This window comes from Lipotes vexillifer, unplaced genomic scaffold (genome assembly GCF_000442215.2).
Source record: "Lipotes vexillifer unplaced genomic scaffold, Lipotes_vexillifer_v1.1 scaffold2094, whole genome shotgun sequence".
NCBI lineage: Eukaryota > Metazoa > Chordata > Mammalia > Artiodactyla > Lipotidae > Lipotes > Lipotes vexillifer.
Genome location: NW_006790887.1, coordinates 1,543,712 through 1,567,361, shown reverse-complemented (window position 1 = coordinate 1,567,361; position 23,650 = coordinate 1,543,712). Strand labels below are relative to the sequence as shown.

Genomic DNA, 23,650 nt, shown 5'->3' with positions numbered 1-23,650 from the left:
CAGCAGGAAAAAGTAAGGATTCTACTACAATTCAAAAGTGCTCAGTGCATGCTGGGTTCCTCAGAAACGTTCTACCGCAGATCTGCTTATTCCTCCAAAGCCGACTACAATGAACCCACGCCAAGTATATTCTCAGTAATATCGTGGTGCGAGTTTCACAGAAAAATAATTTGCAAGATAATTACCTAATTAACAGGCTTTCTATTTGAAAAGCTTCTGAACAGATCCGGTCCCACCACCCCGGGCACCCCACGCGCGGCCTGAGGGTGCTGCCCTTGTGCTGGGCAGAGGGCCTTGCTCACCCCCGTCTCCCCTCCAGCCTGCAGCGGCGTCTGGGACAACATCACGTGCTGGCTCCCCGCGGATGTCGGCGAGACTGTCACGGTGCCCTGTCCAAAACTGTTAAGCAACTTTTATAGCGAACCAGGTACTGTCGTCTGTGTTGTTTCTGAGCTTTGCAAGGGTGGGGGGTGGTGCATACGAGGGGCCGGCTTCTCCATGGAGGCACAAGAAGCAGGGCGTCGGTTTCCTTGGCCCAGTGAGTCAGGGAGCGGCTGTGCTGAGTTGGCCTTAGAGACTGGGAGCACAGAAGGCTTCCTGCCAGGTCGTCCACCCTACAGCACACACGGTGGGGCGGACAGGAGACCCTGGGCAGGAGCCAGACACACAGGAGCCCAGCGCAGACGAGGGGCCGCGGCACCAGGCAGGGAGAGAATAGAAACACCTGCCGCACTTGGGCACCTGTAACCCCCAGTGAGTGTCCTCCAGGGTGTCCCTTCCCGGCCGGGAGCACTTTCTGCTTCATGGGAATCCTCTCCTTTCCTGGACCGACTCTCTGGGTTCTCAGCCCCACCCTTGACCCGGCCCCCTGTCACCTGAACACCTGCAGTCGTGGAGCTTCCAGCCTCAGAAGGTGCTGACCGGGATGGGCCACCCCTTCCTTCTGGGCTTGCTCTGCACACAGGCCCTGGAAATCCAGATGTTCGAGAAATAGACCCGTTTTTTATAAAAAGTTGTAAGTGGGAAATTGGGGCGTCTCTCTACACATCGGTGCGTGTCGTCATGGCAACCAGCACGTTGCTCTGCTGTCCCCGTGCAGGTGAGCCCTAGGGCCCACGTGAGGTCCCCCTGAGCCGGGCTAGGAAAGGGGATGTGAACAGGCGGGTGGGAGACTCTACCTCCATGGGAGGGGAGAGCTGGGGCACTGGGCACAGTTCCGAGAGCAGGTCTTTGCAAGGGACAGTATCAAACCATCAGGTGGAGGAGGGCCAGGTTCCAGGACTCGGAGGTTTATTCTGACCAACTGGAACCTTAGGGCATCATGGATGCCTTCAAGTATTAGTGTTCTCTCAACTGGGGAGAAGGCACCTATGCTCTGCGTCCAACAACAACACGGCCAGGAGCCCGTGCCCTCGGCCAGGCAACCCAGTTCTGAGTTCTACTCCCCGTCTTCTCCAGAAGCCACCTGGCCAGTCCCCAGAGGGCTGCGAGGGCCCTGGCCCGCCCCTGACTCGGAGCCTGAAACGGCCCGCAACGGGAGCACATCCAGTGGACCGGCCGCAACCTGGAGGCTGCCCATCACTCCTGCCTCGGCCCAAGCCAGGACCCTCCTGACAGGGTCTGAGCCCAGGTGGCCGTGCTTAGGGCCAGACGTGTGACTGTGGCCTTTTCAGGACAGTCACACTCAAACATGCACTTAAGGACCGAGGACAGGAGTGTGCGATCAGCTTTAGGGAGCTGGGGTGGGGCTACCTACACCACTGTGCTGAGGCCCCAACACTGCAGCTAAATTGGGGCCACGGTGGGGAGAGGCATGGAGATTGCGGAGGTCCTCACAACAGGTGACCAGACTTCTGAGTCCTAAGCTGTGCCCCACTTTTGTTCTCAGGTCCCCCTCTCACCTCCCCTCACCCTCTCCCTGAGCCTCCCCTCACTTCCCTGCCCTCACCCCCCGCCCCCTCTCCCTGAGCTCCTTAGCCCCGCTCTCACCCCTTTGTCCATCTCTCTCCCCCGACGCCTCTCTCACATCCGTGACCCCTCCCTCACCTCCCCAGCCCCTCTCTTTACTTTACCGTCTCAGGCATTTCCTGGAAGCCCACCTTCCACTTTTGCCTAAGGTTTCACCGAGGAGTGTGAAGCCAGGCAAGATGACAACCCGGTGGGCGAATCTCAACTTCATAGGATGAGGTTTATTTAAATGTCCTCTTTAGTGTGTGCCATATAATAAGTGAGGAATGGCCAGCTCAGCACTCCTTGCCCTTCCACAGAGCTTAGGGTACAGGTCCCAGGAGCAGGTAGGTAGCAGGTGTGCTGTGCAGGTGAGGAGCTGACTGCCCAGGTCTGAAACGGGCACGTCGCTTGTAATCTGGTAGCTTTGGGTGGGTGACCCAGCTTCTTTAAGGATCAGGTTTCTCACCTATAAAATGGGATCATCTAAGGGCCTCCTCATGTAGCTGTCAGGATTGCATGAATTACATACGGAAGAGCCGGGAGGAGCTGGTGAGCCCTACGCTGCCGACACCACTGTTGTTCTTGTTCCTTCTTGTTCCCGACTCTGACGGGCAGGTCATTCCCTTCTGTGGGCCTCAGTCTCCCTTCTGTAACGTGGGGCAGGGGAGCCAGACCTCAGCAACCTTGCCCCTTTCAGGGCTCTGTCTGGCCCACAGCACTGCAGTCCCTGTGCCGGAGCTGCCCGCAGGCCCCCGGGAGCTAGAGCAGGAGGTTTCGGGTCTGGAATCGGAGGACCCAGAGGATGGCGGTGTTGCAGTGAGGCTGGGCCGGGAGATCCCAGGTGCTGTTTTCCAGGGCCTTTGCTGAAACCGACCCAACCCACTTCCTCTCCAGCGGGCCGGGGTCTGGACTCCCCCGCCTCTCTCCCCTCGGGGAGCAGAGCGGCTTATGCTTATCTCCTCCCCAGGGCGGATGCACCGCACTCTTGGTCCCACCTGATTCACCAGTCAGAGCAGGTGAACAGCTGGGCTGCCCTGGGGTAGAAGAAATGGGGGATTTTTAATCACAAAACTCAGTTGCTACTGACCCTCAGAGCCTCACTTTTCCATCTATAAAATGGGAACAGTGATGCCACCAAGTGTGCAAATGAAAAGAGATGGTGTGAGGAAACGTTTGCTATTCTGAAAGCCCTGGGCCTGTGGTCCCAGCAGGAAGCAGAGACAGCAGGGCCAAAGTTGCCGCGCCAGCCTGGGTCCGAGTTCCCGAAGCCCACCCAGCAGGCCCATCCCCTTCCCCTCACCACCCTGTGTGTCATCTGCTAAAGACGCCTCTTCCTGTGCAGGGGACCCTGCATTGCTGAGTCTGACGTGCAAGTTAGGTTCTTAGGAGCAAACAGTGGGGCTGTAAAATCAAAGCTGCTTTTATTTCATGCCACGCAAACCTGACGTCCACGGTCTTTCCTACAAGCACAGTGGCCAGTGGTGCCTGCCCTGGCTGCTCTGGTCACTGTGCCTCGGGGCCGCGAGGTGAGGACTGGCCCAGGGGAGCAGGAAAGCACAGGGCAGAGCAGGGCAGAACGGCCAGGGTCTGCCCACACGCCTCTCAGTGGACGGAACAGCCTGTTCGCTTCCACCCCACTCCGTAGTGAGTAGACCACACCGGCACCTCTGTCCCATCATAACTGCCCCCGACACCGCGCCCGTGCTTTGGCGCAGAATCCGCTCCCTCCAGCCACCGAGGCCCCGGGGCTGCAGGGGCCGCTGCCCAGGCTTCGTGGGCGAGGAGGCCAAGGAGGGGGACACACGCTGAGCAGCTGCCCCGGGTTCAGGCCCGGGCCCCTCACCGGCCCCGAGGGAGAGGGAGCCTCTCAAGCCGGTGTAGGTGCAGGCGGGGGCCCTGGCCACCCAGGCCAGTCCTGACGCGCAGATCAGACACCTGGCCTTTACCTTCCAGGAAGCATAAGCAAGAACTGCACCAGGGACGGGTGGTCAGAGACGTTCCCGGATTTCATGGACGCATGCGGCTACAATGACCCCGAGGATGAGAGCAAGGTAAGGGCTGCGCGGGCCTCCCTTTCTGGTCGTTTCTCCGAGGTGCCTGGTAAACCGCGACCATTTGCTGCTCCAAGCCTAACTCAGGTGTTCTTCCACTTCTGACCAAATCCCGCCAGGTCCCTGGTTTCAGTTCAGCTGCTCGGCCTTTGGAATTATGTGCTGGTTCCGTAGTCTTGGAGCTGGAAAGGGCTGGTTTTCTCCACCCGCTGTGGTGTATCTGGAAGGTGACACCGAGAGTGGCTCTACCAGCCAAACTGAGCTTAGCCAGTGTCCCTTCTACCATGAGGGTTTCTTTGTTCCCTTTAAGGTGTTGCCACCCGTGGGCTGTCGAGAAGCCACGCAGTTGTTCTCTTAGCCCTGAGCCGGCAGCGGGGATGGAACCAAACTTGGAGCAGACTTAGAGCCCGCATGGCTGGCGTGGGCTGCCCAGGCTCAACTGGCCACTGGTGCCTCTCTCCGGCCGTGGCGGAGACTCAGAGTGGGGCAGGCATAGTGTGAGGAGAGCCTTTCTCCAGGAATGGGGTCCTTTAAGCGGTGGGCACCCTCAGCCCGGCACTCACACCCGGCCGTGCCCCGTGGTGGGGTCTGTTTTATTTGCCACCGGGAAGCCAGGTCAGTGTCTCCCCTTGAAGCCCATCGCTCGCCCTGTGACCCCGTGTGGACGGGTAAGGGCTTTGGGAGCCGGGAGCCAGGCTGTTTCAGACGTGCTCCCTGACGACGGGTGTGAGGCCCGGGGAGTGCCTGCCCCCCATGCCTGAGCCCACACGGTGCAGGCAGACTGTGTCTGTGCTGCCGAGGCCTGCCTCCTGCCCCCCGCCCATGCCACCTCACCTCCGCTGTCCCTGGGTCCTGCCCCACATCCTTAGGGATGTGGCTGTCCCATCACTTTTCCTGGATAACGGAGGGGCTTTCTTTGCTCTCCTCACTAAGAGTTACAATTTAAATCCGATTCTTTTCCTACCAAATTAGTAAACCCTAAGAAAGGAAGTTCCTTGTATTTTAGCCGGTATCCCTCTAACTGGATGACAAGTGACCTGTCACCAGTGGTCAGTGAGGGTAACCATGGTGGTGCAGCTCTGAGCCCTGAGTCACGTGCTTCTTACTGATGGACGTGGTACATATTTAACGTACACGATGTGATGTTCTCACATGTATACAATATGAGATGATTCCCCAGTCCATCGTCTCACAGATTCCCTTTGCTTTTTTTTAATATATATATAAATTTTATTTATTTATTTATTTATTTATTTTTGGCTGCGTTGGGTCTTGGTTGCTGCATTCGGGCTTTCTCTAGTTGCGGCGAGCAGGGGCTACTCTTCATTATGGTGCGCGGGCTCCTCATGGTGGTGGCTTCTCTTGTTGCGGAGCACGGGCTCAATGTGCGAGGTCTTCAGTAGTTGTGGCACACAGGCTTAGTTGCTCCACAGCATGTGGGATCTTCTAGGACCAGGGCTCGAACCCGTGTCCCCTGCATTGACAGGCGGATCCTTAACCACTATGCCACCAGGGAAGCCCCTCCGTTTGCTTTTGGTGAGACACAGAACCTATTCATCTTATCACTGCAGGTTTGTGCTTGTTGACCGATGCCCCCCCCTTTGCCCACCCCTCATCTCATTTAGTCTAGATGACAACCCACTTTACAGATGGAGAAACGGAGGTTTAGAGGAATGATGTGATGTGGCCAAGGGCCCCGCCATTCTGACGAGAGCCAGCCTCTTTGACCCCCTCCTCAGGGGCCGCTTCCGGGCCCCCCACTCTCCCTACACAGGTGGAAGCAGCAGCAATGGGCCTGGGACACACCTGGGCGGGCAGCCAGGCCAGGGCTGTGCTGACCCTTCCCAGCCATTGTGCCCCCCATGGACTTGTGCCCCTGGGGCATATTCTGCACGAAGCCCTTTTGTTCTACAGGGTCCCACAGAGAAGGCCCAGCCTTTCCCCATGGGCGTGGCCAAGAGGCAGGTCTCGCGTGGCCCCCACGACAGCAGCACAAATGGTGAAGTCCCTCCCAACGCCGGGCCCGAGGCTCGGGCAGTGTTTAGCCTCCTCCGCTGTCAGCCGTTCCCCACCACCACCCCGCTCCCTGGAGGATGGGCGTAAATGCCACTGCCCGCACGCTTGCCGGTGGCCGGGTGCACAGCCGGGTCAGAGGCCACTCGTGGAATCAGGGTCCGAGCACGTTTTCATTGGACAGTGAGGGGATCTCAGGTTCCAGACTCGTAGCAAACTGCTGTTCAGCTACTCAAATGTGTCCAAATCAGGAAGCCGTCCTATTGGTGTCTAAGAATAAGACCTTAACTCGTGTAGAATTTAACCCCAGTTTTAGGGCTGTTTCCGTAGAGAAAAGCGTCCCAGGCCCTGGTCTGAAGACCCTGAACTCTGACCAGGGGTGATGACAGCCCCACGGTGGCCGGGACCCTGTCACGTCCCACCTGCCTCCCAGGTGGCCCTGCAGGGCGGGGGCAGCGGCTGGAGAGTGTCCAGACTTCTGTAGGGGTGGGTGGGGTGGGGCCCCGGCGGCCGCCTTCCGTCACCCACGTCTCCCTTCTACCTCGGCAGCCAGCCCAGCGTTCGTACCTCCGAGGCCTCAGGACACACGTCAGGGCAAAGAACACAGTGTCCTGAGGCCTCGCCAGCAGCGTTTATTCAGAGCCTGTGCCTGTTTCACAAGTAAACATTTCCCAGAACCGCGACGTTCCGCCTCTGTCCTCGGGTCACAGAGAGCCCAGGGTGGCTGTAAAGGACATCGTCGTGGGAACCATGTCAGCTCAGAGCCCATGAGGACAGAGCACCTGTGATCTCCTAATGCTTTTCTGTCCGGTGCGAAGAGCTATTTTTGTTCTCAATTAAACATTTCAGAGATTCTGCAGTTATCATGAATGCATATTCCCTGCTAATGGATTAGAAACTCAAAATATTTTAACGTGCGAAGGCGAAGAAAATAATGGCACAAGACCAAAATGAATAATTTTCTTCCTGATGGCAGCTTCCACTGCTCTCACGCTTCGAATTCTCGGTTGTTTAGGGAGTCGCGTGGAAGATGAAAACCACAGCACGCTGAGCTGCCCAGAGGGAGGCCGGGTCGGGTCTTCCCCGGGTGGAGGGAGGGAGTGGCCCCCCAATCCACGGGGCCTCCTGCTTCCACGTCACTCTTCATCTCATCAGCCACTCTCTTTCTTCCCAGTTTTACGATTTCAATTGGATTTCCTGTGCTCGTGCAGCCAAACTCTGCCCTGGGTGCTGTGTGTGCGACCTTTGTTGGTTTCCAAATTAATTAAATTCAAGGGAAAAAATTAGCTTCCACAAAAGCCACATACAGTGAGGGAATTGAGAGACAAAGCAGTCGGGAATGGGAGTCCCGTGAAGGAAAAAAGAGTTTGAAGACCCCAGAGGACCCCTTGGACGACGCGGGAGCCGTGATTGTGAAGCGGCCCCTCGTTTGGACCAGGGGAAGCTGCAGAGTCATGGTGGGGGAGGTGGCGGCGGCCCGGGCCTGCGTGTCCTGGTGCAGTGAAACCCTGACGCCAGCCAGGCTCGGCTCGGGGCACCCCATCACCGCATCCCACTTTCCATAAAGCAAGGTCTCCCCAGTCTGTGTCGCTCTCCCAGCAAAACCTGCCTCAGGTGTGCACATCTTCGTCTTAGGCCTTTTTTCTTTCAATCCTTGGATAAAGGGTTTAATCCCATTAAGAGGCTTTCAGGACCCCCCTGCCAGCCCCAGACCCACGGGGACCACACCGGCAGCTCCTCTACCCCTTTTGCCTTGTCCCAGCCTGCTGAAGCCTGCGGGGAGAGCAGGCCAGCCGGAGACCACGAGCCCCTCTCGCTGACCCCACCCTTATGGGAGCCTACAGGTCTCCCGAGCCGAAGAGGCTGTCCTGGCATCAAGGTCTCAGCCTCAGCCGGGCGGTCGTTCCACCTGGTGCCATCTGCCTGGTCACCTTCCCCCCCAGGCCCCCTGACCCATCATCATGCCCCAGACCTGGGGGCTCCTGCTGCAGCCTGTCGGGTGGACCCTGGTGTCCTGACCTCCTTCCTCCACCGACGGCTGTCTGGAGGTTTCTGGCCAGAGCGCTCCCTGGCCAGCCTCCCTGCCTCAGTGTCCCACCCGCTGCCCAGTGTTCCCGCCTCTCTGATCTCCCAGGGATGCTGAGAGTTGGCAAAACATGAAAAGTGCTAGAAATGAGCACCCATGACAAGTCTAGTGGGCCCAGGGTGGTCTCCTTTTCCCTGTTATTGGGAGTCTCCCAGATGAACCTGGAAGGACCCCAGGGCTGTCCCCACTCCATGGCCACCACCCGCGACTCAGTCACCACATAGGATTCTGCGCCCGGCCTGCTGCCCCGCCACCCTGCCAAAGGACAGCAGCGTCAGTGACACGCAGGCACCCTGTGCTGGGTGGACACACCAGGCAAAGCAGTCCATGTGTCTCCAGCATTATATATTTGTTACTATAGTTCTTAAATAAAGAGCACTTCTGCTATATTTAGCCAAGAGAACTGTTTGGCATTTCAACCTTCCCATGCTTCGAGTGAACACATTTCTTCCATGTTATGCCATATTCCTAAAAATATTTTTGCAGAGTCTCTCCTCAGCTTTCAGACCATTGCAGTAACTCTTCCCCACTGACCGCCAACATCACCTCCCCAAGGGTCCCCATCCCTGGCGTGCTCAGTCCTTCCATGTCAGGCGCCCTCCTCTTTCCCACTGACCGCCAACATCACCTCCCCAAGGGTCCCCATCCCTGGCGTGCTCAGTCCTTCCATGTCAGGCGCCCTCGAGCTCTCACTCCCAGGCCCTGCAGGACCCCTGACGTCCCCATGTCAGAGGACGGTTGGGCAGGGACATGCCGAGCAGCCTGTGGGAGGTGGAGGCCAGGACTGGAGCACCTGGAGGTGCAGGAGGGCCTCACACTCGCTTCCGTTACGGTGGCTGATTGCGTTCCGCTTCCGAACAAGCACCAAGGGCGGTGGCTTCACTTCATTTTGCATCAAAGGGCGGGAAGGAGCTTCGCCGTGGTTTTCAGGGGCACGTGAGGGCCACACTCCCACGTGGACCACTCGTCGACCGATGGCGAAAATCCATTTTCCTCTGACCCGTCCGCGCCAACAAAGGAGCGCTCCCCACAGTGACTGAAGACAGGGGCGGGTTGGGTCAGCGGCAGCGAGGCAGGCAGGGCAGGACCTGGGGGTTCAGGACGGGGGAAGCGGTGCCAGCGGGACTGGGCAGCCGTAACCAGCCGTAACCAGCTCTACACACCACGCCGCCCGCTGACGGTCCAGGCAGAGATCTGACCGCCGGCAGAAGCGTGATCAGAAGATTCGTGAGACAGACGCGATTACTAGCCAGTTTCACCTGAACCTGTAAGCATGATGCTTAACACTTGCCCGATAAAGGAGTGAGTCTTTCCAAGGCCAAAGGAGAAACAGGGCGAGGGAGAGGAGGTTAGCCAGGAAATCTACAGAAGCGGGGTCGGTGCCTGGCTCCGGGAGGTTCTCCTACAAGAAAGGAGGTGAGGGCACAGAAATTAGGGTCGAATAATGGAGAAAAAGCTCAGGAGCGTGTAGGAAGCAATGCAGGTGTCCAGGGAAATACAGAGAAACAACCCGCCTTCGGGGGAGGAGACGCAGGGTGCCTGCGAGGCAGGCAGCCGCAGCCTCGCAGGGGTGAGGGGCCGAGCCAGGAGCCCACCCCACTGCGAACACCAGGCCGTTTCTGTAAGACGACCAAGGGGACCAGCCGTGTCCACAGGGCTGGGGCACCAGGCAGGACTCGGGGCTGGGGCCCCGGCACAGGGCTGGGGGCACCAGGCCAGTCTCAGCCAGGAACAGGTCTCTGAGGGCGGGTCCGATCTCCCTGATGACCCCCTCTTCATTGGGCTTGTACATGACAGCCTTGCCTGGGGGAAACAGACGTTTGGGGCCCAGGCAGCTGGCAGTCGGCGAAGCTGGGCGCACCGGCCGTCCCAAGCCAGGCCCTCAAGGCGGGGACAGGAGGGAAGGCACCGTTTCTGGGGCAGGTTGGGGGCGACCAGGACATTCACTGGACGATCCGGTCAGTTTCTCCATGTGACACACAAGTTCAGCACTAAAAGTCTGTGGTCCTGAGAGAGAATTTAAGGAACTATGGCAATTAGCAATATTTGCTTTACTGGGTACTCACAATCTCTGTTAAAGACCTAGAAAAAAGAAGACAGAGTTTTGGAAGGTTCACTACCAATTGTCAAGTTGACACCACCTGTCACATGGGTGTGATGTGGGGAATTCGAGCGGCTGGACATGGGCCTGGAGGGGCCGCAAGCCAGGAAATGTGCTGATGAAGGACGGACAGTGGCCTCGTTACTGCAGGTTCCCTTTAACAGTTTGCCCATATTTTCTACTTCCTCAAAAATCAGCAAATACTTTCCTCTTGTGTTCAAATAAAATCAAATTTTAGGTCCCCCCCAAAACACTTAAATTTATGCTGTTTGACAAACCATTTCTCAGTGACATTTGCTTCCCACCAGGGACCCTGACAGGACAGCAGGGAAACTTCCCTCTCGTGCGTTTCCTGAAACCTGTTCTGAAGCCATGTAGTAGCCGGGATGGTGCAGGGGGGCGACGGGCCGGGGCGCCCTGCGGCCTCCGCGATCAGTGCGCGGGTGCGCGGCGGGCGTGAACGCGGACACGGCGCCCGAGCCGCACACATGCACCTCCTCAGCTCGTGAACGGCGAGGCCATCCTTCCTAAAGGGGGGTGTGCTGTGACGTAGCCTCAGCACCGGTACCAGACCTGGGAGCTTTCGAGTCTTACACAGCTGTCATCTAACCTGCCGTCTCAGTCCCAGGATGGTTCTCAGGGCATGTCTGCCAGCACAGGCGGCACTGGCGCACGTGACCCAGCCTCTTCCCACCCCTCAGCCTTGCTCTGTCTTTCATGTGTCGTGTTTGGAGAACATCGGCCTCGACCTCACAGACCTCACAGGCTCTCGGAGGGGTTTGTCTGATGTTTCTAGAATCAGATGCGGGTTATCGGCCAAAGGTGAGGACGCTTGGTAGCGAAACAAAGGCTCCCAATCCCTCTGTCGGTCTCCTTTTCTTTATCATAAACTCTGTGCTGTAAATAGGTCTCAGTGGGAGAAGCTGCTCCAGAATATCTGTGGATGTTTCTTTGCCTCGGAAACGTCGTATTTGGGTTTTTAAAAGAAAATCCATTTTCCTCTAACACGTTCACACCAGCAAAGGAGTGCTCCCCGTAGCGACTGAAAAGAGGGGCTCTTTGCCAGCTGGTCACACAGCCCTGGCGACTGTGCCGACAGCTCCAGACCCGCACCCCCAGCGCCACCTCCTCTGAGATGTCACCGCCGGGCCCACGGCCAGAGCTGCCAGGTGCCCTGCTCCCAGCTACACAGCAGTGCAGCCTCCATGGGAAATCAGCCCTGTGGCGAGTGGGCATCAGTCACGATGAGCATCCGGATGCCCCCTTCTCCTGCCCCTCCACAAAGCATCAGACACCTTCCCGACATCTCCGCTTGTCCTCAGGAGAGAGGTGATCTCGGGGACAAGGAGAGCAATGTCACCTGTGTGTCACCCAGACTGGCTGTGCCGGGCGCCTGGTCGCTTCCGCCCGGGACAGTGCTGTCCAGCGCCCTCTGACCTGAGAGCCCAGCGCCCCCCTGGGGTCGGTCCGCTTCCTCAGACGGCCCTGAGGGCTGCAGAGAGACTGGAGGAGGCCCCAGCGTGAAGCCAGCGTGCTTGCGTCTCCCCTTTGGGTTCCTGCAGTGCCTCTGACCGCCCACAGACTGAAGGGGGCGGCGCCGTCAGCAGGAGCTCTGCCTGTCCGCCTGTCCTTGTGTCCACCCATCCCCTCACCCTCCACCGCAGCGCTGGTCAGGGCCACGCGGGCAGCGGGAACCACGCTGAGCGTACGGGTGGGGGGCCCCAGGTCCTCTGCGAAGCAGACTGTACAAAGGAGGCTTGACTCAGGAGGACTCGGGTCGTTGGGCTTAATAACCTTGAAGACCTCTTTTGTCATAAAAATGGTTTTCATTGTAAAATGAAACCCAGTCACATGAGTCACTTCGGGGCATTTGCTAAGCGTGTTTACAAGCTCTTTACGTGGATTGACTCATTTAATCCCCCGACAGGCCCATGAGGTAATGCGCTGTTTTTCATCACCCTTTTATGGTTGAGGAAAACTAATCCACAATCTCCTCAGTGAGTAGAATTTAAACCACAAGCCCCAGAGTCCCCACGCCCCTGTTCCCTGTGGATTTTACTCTTGGTTGCGTTAGACCAGCTTGATTGTACCACGGTCTGTGCTTTGGTGTGGAGCACCTTTTCATTTGCCTGTTTGCCATCCGGTCTGTTCTGTGGCGAGGTGCCTGTTAAGGTTTTTGGCCCATTTTAAATTGGGTTGTTTGTTTTCTTATTGTTGAGTATTAAGAGTTTTTTGTATGTTTGTTTTGTTTTTTGTTTTGTGGTACACAGGCCTCTCACTGTTGTGGCCTCTCCCGTCGCGGAGCCGCTTGTCCTCAGGAGAGAGGTGATCTCGGGGACAAGGAGAGCAATGTCACCTGTGTGTCACCCAGACTGGCTGTGCCGGGCGCCTGGTCGCTTCCGCCCGGGACAGTGCTGTCCAGCGCCCTCTGACCTGAGAGCCCAGCGCCCCCCTGGGGTCGGTCCGCTTCCTCAGACGGCCCTGAGGGCTGCAGAGAGACTGGAGGAGGCCCCAGCGTGAAGCCAGCGTGCTTGCGTCTCCCCTTTGGGTTCCTGCAGTGCCTCTGACCGCCCACAGACTGAAGGGGGCGGCGCCGTCAGCAGGAGCTCTGCCTGTCCGCCTGTCCTTGTGTCCACCCATCCCCTCACCCTCCACCGCAGCGCTGGTCAGGGCCACGCGGGCAGCGGGAACCACGCTGAGCGTACGGGTGGGGGGCCCCAGGTCCTCTGCGAAGCAGACTGTACAAAGGAGGCTTGACTCAGGAGGACTCGGGTCGTTGGGCTTAATAACCTTGAAGACCTCTTTTGTCATAAAAATGGTTTTCATTGTAAAATGAAACCCAGTCACATGAGTCACTTCGGGGCATTTGCTAAGCGTGTTTACAAGCTCTTTACGTGGATTGACTCATTTAATCCCCCGACAGGCCCATGAGGTAATGCGCTGTTTTTCATCACCCTTTTATGGTTGAGGAAAACTAATCCACAATCTCCTCAGTGAGTAGAATTTAAACCACAAGCCCCAGAGTCCCCACGCCCCTGTTCCCTGTGGATTTTACTCTTGGTTGCGTTAGACCAGCTTGATTGTACCACGGTCTGTGCTTTGGTGTGGAGCACCTTTTCATTTGCCTGTTTGCCATCCGGTCTGTTCTGTGGCGAGGTGCCTGTTAAGGTTTTTGGCCCATTTTAAATTGGGTTGTTTGTTTTCTTATTGTTGAGTATTAAGAGTTTTTTGTATGTTTGTTTTGTTTTTTGTTTTGTGGTACACAGGCCTCTCACTGTTGTGGCCTCTCCCGTCGCGGAGCACAGGCTCCGGACGCACAGGCTCAGCGGCCATGGCTCACGGGCCCATCCGCTCCACGGCACGTGGGATCCTCCCGGACCGGGGCACGAACCTGCGTCCCCTGCATTGGCAGGCGGACTCTCAACCACTGCGCCACCGGGGAAGCCCTCTTTGTATGTTTTGAATAACAACCCCTATCAGATGTACCTCTTGCAGATATTTTCTCCCAGTCTGTGGCTTGTCTTCTCATCCTCTGAATTTCTTTCACAGGGCAGAATTTTTTAATTTTATTGAAGTCCACCTTACCAATGATTTCTTTCACGAATGGTGGTACTTTTGGTGCTGTATTTTGAAAAGCATCATCAACTCAAGGTCATCTAGGTTTTCTCCTATGTTATCTTCTAGGAGTTTCATAGTTTTGCACTTTACATTTAGGTCTATGACCCATTTTGAGTTAATTTTTGAAAACGTGTAAGGTCTGTGTCTAGGTTCATTTTTTGCATGTGGTCCAGTTGTTCCAACAACATGTGTTGAAAAGACTGTCTTTGCCCCATGGTATTACCTTTGCTTCTTTGTCAGAGACCAGTGACTGTTTACATGAGTCTGTTTCTTTGCTCTGTTCTGTTCGTTGACCTGCTTGTCTGTCCTTTCAGCCACACCAGTGTCTTCATTCCTGCAGCTTAACAGTCAGTCTCATGACTCTGCTCTGGGAACCCTCAGCTCCTGCTGCTGTCTGTCCCCCCACTGTCCTGGGGCAGCTGTTTGTCCTGTGTCCTCCCTTCGCTCATGGACCCAAGGAGATGGTTGATGTTCCAGTCCTTTCAGAGTTATGCTCATTGTTAGGATGCAGTGGTGACGTCTACGCTCCTTACATGCAGAATTGACCAATTCCTCTTAAAGGAAGAAAGCTGAGACAGACAAGTAACGTTCCCCAGGGAGGGCGCCCTCTGAGGGAGGGGACACTGGGGTGCGGGTGGACTCTCAGCCCTGCACCTTGGTGGCCTCGTGTTCTTAAACTGACCTGTCACCCCCAGACTCAGGTCCCCCATCTGTATAAGGAGAACGTGGCAAAAATACTCCGTCTGCTGCTTCACAGGTCGTTGGGAGAAGTGAATGAATTAACTTTTGTGTTATATTTTGTAAATTGCAAAGCACCCAGCACTATTAGGTTATCGTTATAGTCTCCTAAGCAGAATAGGTGGGTCTTAAAAGATATTTGCCAACGACTTGCAGGCAGAAAAATTCAACTCATAACATTGTTGCAGATGTGACAGTGAGCCTCACTCATCCTGAATCTGAGATGGTGCCTGAGTCTGAGGAGTAGCTTTGATGACCTGCGTGCTCTTTGGACCACATTCCCATGAAAACAGGCTGTCATTTCTGATGGTCTCTAAAACATCTGTTTTAAAACAAAGAAGCCCCAGCCTTCCATTTTTAAGGTGAGAACAGGCACCTCCTTGCACCTGAGACAGAGGCTGTCCCTTGGCCCTGCCAAGGCTGCTGGTCCAGGGGCTCCGAGGTCCTTCCGCAGCCCTGCTCCAAAGCCGCCACGAGAAAAGGCCCCGGACTGGCCTCAGCCCTCTGCCTGCTGCCACACGGGACATGGCGTGTGTGGGCCCCTGCAACGCCTTCTCGGAGGAGCCCAAAGACCTGGCCAAGGAATCAGAGCTGAGGTGCTGCCCCGGGAAGCCAGGGAGCCGGGGAGGAGCAGAGTGAGCATCACCCGTGACTAATGCCTCCACGGGGAGCCCAGACGACCCTGCCGCGCCAGCCAGCGACGTCGCCCGGGGCCACAGCACTTGGCACATCTCCTCCGGGCCACCCGCCCATCCGTGCTGCCCTTCAGCTACTAGGTGCCCCTGCTCATGCCTCAGCCAGTCGCTCTGAGTTCAGAGTAAGAGACGCGGGTCAGCATTTTTCGGGGTCTGTGTTGGTCTTATTTACCCAACAAGACCTACATACCCCGGAGACAGGGGCTGTGCCTTCTGTTCCAGGGGGACCCGTCCTTAGACAGATGCTGGGTAGCAATGGTGGTTTCACTCGCATTCCCTCGGCCCTTCGTGCAAAGGTTAATCCTTACTAAAAGGTCTGGGAGGAGCCACTGTTTCCGAGACAGTGATGCACGTGGCATCAGCAGGTTCAGAAGAGAACACATCAGGGTGTTTCACGTCAGCCGAAGAGTGAGGCGTCGGGCCAGGCAAGGTTCTAATCAGAAAGTTTCCTGAATCAGGAACCTCTGGCCTAGCTAAGGGACTTTCAACTTTTTTAAATTAAAGTCCACAGTTAGAAATGCATTTCACACTGTGACCCAACACAAACATTTCACAAAGCCACATTTTCTGTGCTACCTTCTTTAAATGTTGGTTGTTACCTAGGAAATTGGTTGCATGACCCACTACTGAGTTATAAATAGGGTCCTCGTATAAAAGATCAGCCAAACCTGGCCTCTCAAGAGAAAAAGGGGAGCTATTAATAGTCACTCCAGGACAGCAGACATAAACCAGGCCTGGCCCAGGCAAGCGGAGGCTTCAGTCGCCTAGTTATGACTCAGTGTTTGGAACCACTGGCTGGCCCGTGGTGTTCCTTGAGGAGGGCTATGCGTGTAGCTCCAGGGCGATGTATGATTATGCAAAGTTAGAGCTGGAAGACGACTTGCACATCACCCGTTCCCACACACTTGCTGGGGACTAGGAAGCCGCCCTGGGTGACAGCCAGTGGGGAAGGGCCGCATTCTTCTCCCAGGCGGGACCCCCAGCGGAAGCTCAGAGTGGCGGGTCCTGTGCTCGCCTACCGCAGGCCCCTCAGAAGCGTTGAGAAAGGGGAGCATTCCTGACCTGTTTTCCTCGCTGCCGGATCATGTGATGATGGCGATACATACTCAACTACTTTTTTACAAGTAAATCCAGTCTCAAACGTGCGATTGTAAATGTGTGACTGTTTGAGAACATCTTCCCTGGTAAAACCTCGCGGTGACAGGAATACTGGTACGTGTGCATCCGGTGTCGGTGGGGGGCTCATGCTGAAGCCCTGGAAATGTGTCCCCCCGCTACCCCTCGGGCGTCCCACTGGCAACATTCTCAGGCCCACCAGCGCGGACTGGTGTTCGTGGACACCTGTCATTTAATCACCTTCGGGGACAAGTGCCCCCCACCCGGGTTCTCCTCTGCTCTGCACACTGAGTGAGGCCACGAGCCCAGGAATCGTCCTGTGGGCCTCACGCTTAAACAGTATGAGGACTTTCTGTAAGAAAAAGAGTACAACCTTAAATCTAAAAGTGAATGTTTATTCAGGATAAGAAAGGAGATGGCAGGTTCCTTTTCATGGACCTCAAGCATAGTGGATGTGCCCAAAATACTTACAAAGAAAAGAGTTAAAAACTGCAGAGTGTCCTACATGTTCTTTGATCACCTTTTGTTGGCTTAAGGAAAACAAACCCTTATAGATGTCTCGTCCTAAGACTTCTAAAAACTCATAAAGCTCCTAAGAATGAGTTTTGGGAGGATGTCATCCTATTATCCTGATAGGGTCAAAAATGAATATTAAATTCAGCCAGACATTTGGAATAAATCTTTTGTGTATCAAAAAATTATCACAATGGAACATTTAAATAAGTCCTCCACCCTGACGGGAAGCAACACATTCTAATCTCAAAGAAGTTACGAGGGGAGAGGGAGCCCTGGACTCACCGCGTTTCCCCCAAGGACTTGCGCCTTTAGTTCTGTTTTGTGAAGTTTGTGGTGCAGATTATGGATGTTACAGGTGGTAAAGAAAATAGGTATTTTCTCCCTTAGGGACTTGATAGTAATTTTACCAGGAACTGAAGACTGAAGGCCCTGTTACAAACCCGTGAACAGCAGATTGTTCTCGTGTGGTGCGTGCGCAACTGGTTCCCGTTTCTGCCCCTCTGATCATACATGCACTAGTGTGAACAGGAAAGGGGGGACCTTCCAAGAGGAACACATGAGCAGTACACCACCCCCATCTCTTCCCCGTTTTTATGTATTTACTTCAAAATTACCATTGTACTTAATGAACACTCTGCTTGTTTTGTTTTATAAAATATATCATGAACATTTTCTTAAATCAGTCAGTATCCTTCGAAAACAAGATTTTTAAGGGCAGTGTGATATTCTATTTTATGAATATGCTGAATTTACTCAATTGTTCACAAATTAGGTTTTTTCTAATATCCTGTTATTTTAACCAATAAACAAACCTGTGCACAAATCTCAACTTCCTGGTTAAAGGATGTGAAGTAAGACAAGGATATTTTTAATGTTTTTAATTATACTGTCAAACGGCTTTCCAAAAAATGTGCCAACGCATGTTTCCACTAGGAACAGATGTGATGCCCATTTAGCTAATAGCTTCACCAGCAGTTTCATATTTTTTCAGTTATCACCAATTTTATAAAACAAACAAAAGTGCTATATCTTATTTTAGTTGCACCTGGTTCACTGCTAACGGGCTCAGGCTTTTCCTGGTCATGGTTAACTTGTTCCCTTTGCCAGCTCCCCTGCTGAGGTGTCTTCCTTCCCATCTACCAGGCTTTCCCAAGAATCTGTCACGACAGGTGTGCCTTCCTCCAAGTTGGGTTTTCTTGTTACGCTGCCCACTATGGAAACTCTGAGCTGAGACATCCAGGTAGAGCGTTCCTGAACTGGTAGCAATGGGGAGCCTGGCAGATGCAAACACGGGTTCTTCTGGAAGAAAATCCTTGCCCAGGCCTCCCAAATTCCCATAGATCAACCCCGAAGATGAGCTCACACCTAAATGTACAAACTACACAAAGAACCAGTCAGCAGGTGACAAACAGTGAAATTACATCCTCGAAACTGGAGACAATGGATTCATCAGGCAAAGAATACAAATAAGTGCGTTTAAAATGTTTTGTTAGGGCTTCCCTGGTGGCGCAGTTGTTAAGAATCTGCCTGCCAATGCAGGGGACACGGGTTCAAGCTCTGGTCCAGGAAGATCCCACATGCCATGGAGCAACTAAGCCCGTGCGCCACAACTACTGAGCCTGTGCTCTAGAGCCCATGAGCCATAACTTCTGAGCTTGCAAGCCACAACTGCTGAAGCCCACACACCTAGAGCCTGTGCTCCGCAACAAGAGAAGCCACTACAATGAGAAGCCCAGGCACTGCAACGAAGAGTAGCCCCCGCTCGCCGCAACTAGAGAAAACCTGCGCACGGTGACGAAGACCCAACACAGCCAAAAATAAAAATAAACAAAATAAATAAATTTATTTTTTTAAAAAAAGAGGAAATGGAAAATAACCAAAAATGAGATACTCTAAAAAGGACCTGATCTGGGGGAAAAAATAGACCTTAAAAAAAAAAGAAAATTAAAACATACAGAAATCTGTTGCATTTCTTTACAGTAACAATGAAATATCAGAAAGGGAAAGTTAAAAATAAAAAAAGATCCCTTTAAAAACTGCATCAAAAAGAAAAAAATACTGAGAAATAAGCCTGACCAAGGAGTTAAAAGACTTAAATGCTGAAAACTATAAAACATTGATAAAGGAAATTACAGATGATTTTTAAAATGGAAAGCTATCCCATACTCTTGGATTGGAAGAATTATTATTGTTGAAATGGGATACTACCCAAAGCAGTCTACAGATTTAATGCCATCCCTATCAAATTACCCATGACATTTTTCACAGAACTAGAACACGTAACCCTAAAAATTATATGGAAGCATAGAAGACCCAGAATTGCCAAAGCAATCGTGAGGAAAAAGAACAAAGGGGAGGCATAACCCTCCCAGATTTCAGATGATACTACAAAGCTACAGTAATCAAAACAGCATTGTATTGGCACAAAAACAGACACATGGATCAATGAAACAGAACAGAGAGCATAAAAATAAACCCACACACCTACAGTCAATCTTTGGTAAAGGAGGCAAGAATATACAATGGAGAAAAGACAGTCTTCAGCAAGTAGTGTTGGGAAAGCTGGACAGCTGCATGTAAATCAATGAAGTTAGAACACTCCCTCACACCATACATAAAAATAAACTCAAAATGGCTTAAAGACTTAAATATAAGACGGGACACCATAAACCTCCTAGAAGAGAACATAGGCAAAACATGCTCTCACATAAATCAAAGCAATGTTTTCTTAGGTCAGTCTCCCAAGGCAATAGAAATAAAAGCAAAAATAAACAAGTGGAACCTAGTCAAGCTTATAAACTTTTGCACAGCAAAGGAAACCATATACAAAACAAAGAGACAACCTATGGAATAGGAGCAAATATTTGCAAACAAAGCGTCCAGCAAAGGCTTACTTTCTAAAATATACTAACAGCTTATACAACTCAATAACAATTTAAAAAAACCCAAACAACACAACCAAAAAATGGGCAGGGACTTACCTGGTGGCACAGTGGTTAAGAATCTGCCTGCCAATGCAGGGGAAATGGGTTCGAGCCCTGGTCCGGGAAGGTCCCACATGCCGCGGAGCAACTAAGCCCGTGTGCCACAACTACTGAGCCTATGCTCTAGAGTTTGTGAGCCACAACTACTGAGCCCCCGTGCCACAACTACTGAAGCCCACGTGCCTAGAGCCCGTGCTCTGCAACAAGAGAAGCCACCACAATGAGAAGCCCGTGCATCACAACGAAGAGTAGCCCCTGCTCACCGCAACTAGAGGAAGCCCGTGCGCAGCAATGAAGACCCAACGTAGCCAAAAATTAATTAATTAATTTAAAAAAAAAACGGGCGGAAGACCTAAATAGACATTTCTCCAAAGAAGACATACAGATGGCCAATAGGCGTATGAAAATATGCTCAACATTGCTAATTATCAAAGAAATGCAAATCAAAACTACAATGAGGTATCACTTCACACTGGTCAGAATGGTCATCATTAAAAAAAAAATCTACAAATAATAAATGCTAGAGAAGGTGTGGAGAAAAGGGAGCCCTCCTATGCTGTTGGTGGGAATGTAAATTGATACAGCCACTATGGTAAACAGTATGGAGGGTCCTTAAAAAACTAAAAATAGAATTACCATACAATCCAGCAATCCCACTCCTGGGCATATATCCAAAGAAAACTATAATTTGAAAAGATACATGCACCCCTATGTTCATAGCAGCACTGTTTACAATAGCCAGGACATGGAAGCAACCTAAATGTCCATCGACAGATGAATGGATCAAGAAGATGTGGTACATATATACAATGGAATACTACTCAGCCATAAAAAGAATGAAATAATGCCATTTGCAGCAACATGGATGGACCTAAAGATTCTCATACTAAGTGAAGTAATTCAGAGAAAGACAAATATCGTATGATATCACTTATATGTGGAATATAAAATATGATACAGGTGAACTTATTTACAAAACAGAAACAGACTCGCAGACATAGGAAACAAACTTATGGTCACCAAAGGGCAAAGTGGGGGAGGAATAAATTAGGAGTTTGGGACTAAGATATGCACACTGCTATATGTAAAATAGATAAACAAGATCCTACTGTGTAGCACAGGGAACTATATTCCGTATCTTATAATAACCTATAATGGAAAAGAATCTGAAAAAGAAAATATATATGTGTGTGTGTGTGTGTGTGTGTGTATACACACACACACACACACACACACACACATATATAACTGAATCACTTTGCTGTACACCTGAAACTAACACAACATTGTAAATCAACCTTAATTTAAAAAAATGAAAATCAAGTAGGTACAACAAACAGCAAATCAGATACAGATAAAAAGAGAATTCTGGAACAGGGAAGGTAGATCCAAAGAAACTGCCTGGGGCTTCCCTGGTGGCGCAGTGGTTGAGAGTCTGCCTGCTGATGCAGGGGACACGGGTTCGTGCCCCGGTCTGGGAGGATCCCATATGCTGCGGAGCGGCTAGGCCCGTGAGCCATGGCCTCTGAGCCTGTGCGTCCGGAGCCTGTGCTCCGCAACGGGAGAGGCCACAACAGTGAGAGGCCCGTGTACCACAAAAAAATAAATAAATAAAAATAAAAAATAAAAAACAAAGAAACTGCCCGGATGCAGCAGAGGGACGAGGGGGTGGGAAATAGAGCAGTTTCTGGGCATCAGGTGGAGGCCCAGCATCAATCTGATCACAGTCTCAGCAGGAGAAACGGAGACCCCGACCACCGCAAGCACCGTGAATAAAAGAAAATCCACAGCCAGGCCACTGTGATGAAACTAGAACATACCAAATTGCGGAGAATCTTAAAGGCAGATTGCCCACCCACAGACTGCACAGATGCAGCCGCCTCCCAAGTGGGGGACTCGTCCGTACCCAGAACCCACCCGCTGAGCTGCTGCTCAGAATTGAAAGAGAAACAAAACCCGATGGGTCCACAGCCAGCAGACCCCCCACTAAACGTGCGTCAGGAGTGTGCTTCAGGGGAAAGAAGAAACCAGAAGGAAGAACTGAGAATCAAGAAAAATGTAAGGAAAAAAGGTAAACATGGGGAAACCCAGCAAAGACAATTTAAAGCAATAATAAAGGGCGGGTAGCTAAAAAACAGGGTGAAACGGCACAGGACAGCAAGCAGCGCAGCTGATGAGGGTGGAGGTGCGTGTGCAGAAGAAACCACCCAATAACCCCGTCGAGACCGCAGCACAGACACACGCGTGAAGGTGTAAAGGCTCACGGGGGGCGGCGTCAAGCCTCGGGGTCGGCAGTGGGCCCCCCCGCGGTTTTACTCAATTGCCGGTTTGGTTCTGGCGTCTGTCTGCAGGTGCGTGTGCGGTCATCACGTTGTTTTCTGTGCTTTCAGTGGGCTTGAAATATTTCATTTTCCAACTGTTTAACCTGAACTGTTGCCACAGGTGACGCGGTGGCAGCTGCCACGAACGCCCCAGTCCTGCCTGTAATCCTGCGTCAGGAGAACAGGAGAGGGGCAGAACCTGAAATCAGGGTTTCCAAGGACGGTTCAGAAGCCCAGCTCGCCCTCTGCTTTCTCCCCCGCAGGCTGGAAGCCACGAAGCGACAAATCCCACACGCCGACCTGCGAGGCCTCAGACGGGGTCGCTCGAGGCAGGATTTGCTGTTTCTTCACACTTAGCTCCGAGTTCACTGGGGGAGGAATAACGCACCCTGCGGGAGGCAGGCGGCAACCCCTACGTAGGGGGCTGTCTTCCTGGTCCAGACCCGCTTGGTTCTAGCGGGAGCTGGCAGGGTGGCCTCGGGGAAGACCGCAGGGCTGGGCCAGCGCCCACCTCAGCGGGCTGCTTGCTCCCGGAGGTTAAGACGGGCTCAGTGGTTTTCCTCTCTCCCACCCGGAGGGCTGAGCGCGTCCAACCTGCTGCTTCGGGGCGGTGCCTCGAGGCCTCCTCTGAATGTGGTCCCCACGTCCTTGCTTCCTTTGCTTCCCCAGGCGGCTCCCTCCATGCAGGTTTGCTTTATGGAAACCATCCCAGGTTGTTCACAATGAATTATAGGGGAACAGGTTGGTGTTTAGAGTGCCATTTGGGGCTCAGGATGGAGGTGGAGCTCCAGGACAAGGCTGCCTCGTGTGTTCCAGCATCAGCAGCCCATAGCCCGACCTGAAGGGAACACACGGTGGGATCAGGAACCCGGCCCGTTGTCCGATGCCGGCCACCAGTAGTTTACAGATGCACTTTCCTCTCTTTCAGATCACGTTTTATATTCTGGTGAAGGCCATTTACACCCTGGGCTACAGTGTCTCTCTGATTTCCCTTACAACCGGAAGCATAATTCTTTGCCTCTTCAGGTAAGTGGCAGAAATGAGCAATCCTGCCAAAAACGTGAGACAGGAAATCATCCATTTAAGCCGCCTCGGCCCATCAGAGGAGGGCAGAAACCACTAGCTCCAAGCCCCCCTCTGTGCCGAGCCAACCAAACGCCCTGGGAAAATGCCAGCATGAGATATGATGCTAATGTTGACATTTGTATTCAAATACTCTGCATTTCTCATATGAGGAAACAGTACTGACCATGGATAAGAATGCAGTTCAGGGGCTTCCCTGGTGGCGTTGAGAGTCAGAGTCTGCCTGCTGATGCAGGGGACACGGGTTCGTGCCCCGGTCCGGGAAGATCCCACATGCCACGGAGCGGCTGGGCCCGTGAGCCATGGCCGCTGAGCCCACGCGTCCAGAGCCTGTGCTCTGCAACGGGAGAGGCCACAACAGTGAGAGGCCCGCATATC

At 53.2% G+C, this 23,650-nt stretch overlaps 1 protein-coding gene across 1 annotated transcript in view; it reads left to right on the top strand.

The window, feature by feature from the left end:
* The window catches only part of VIPR2 (vasoactive intestinal peptide receptor 2), a 76,519-nt gene that overhangs the window by 27,934 nt on the left and 24,935 nt on the right, over positions 1-23,650 (top strand). The window contains exons 3-5 of the mRNA XM_007463987.1: positions 320-427; positions 3,904-4,001; positions 23,118-23,215. Coding sequence (XP_007464049.1) covers positions 320-427; positions 3,904-4,001; positions 23,118-23,215 — 304 coding nt within the window. The remainder of the gene's footprint in view (positions 1-319; positions 428-3,903; positions 4,002-23,117; positions 23,216-23,650) is intronic.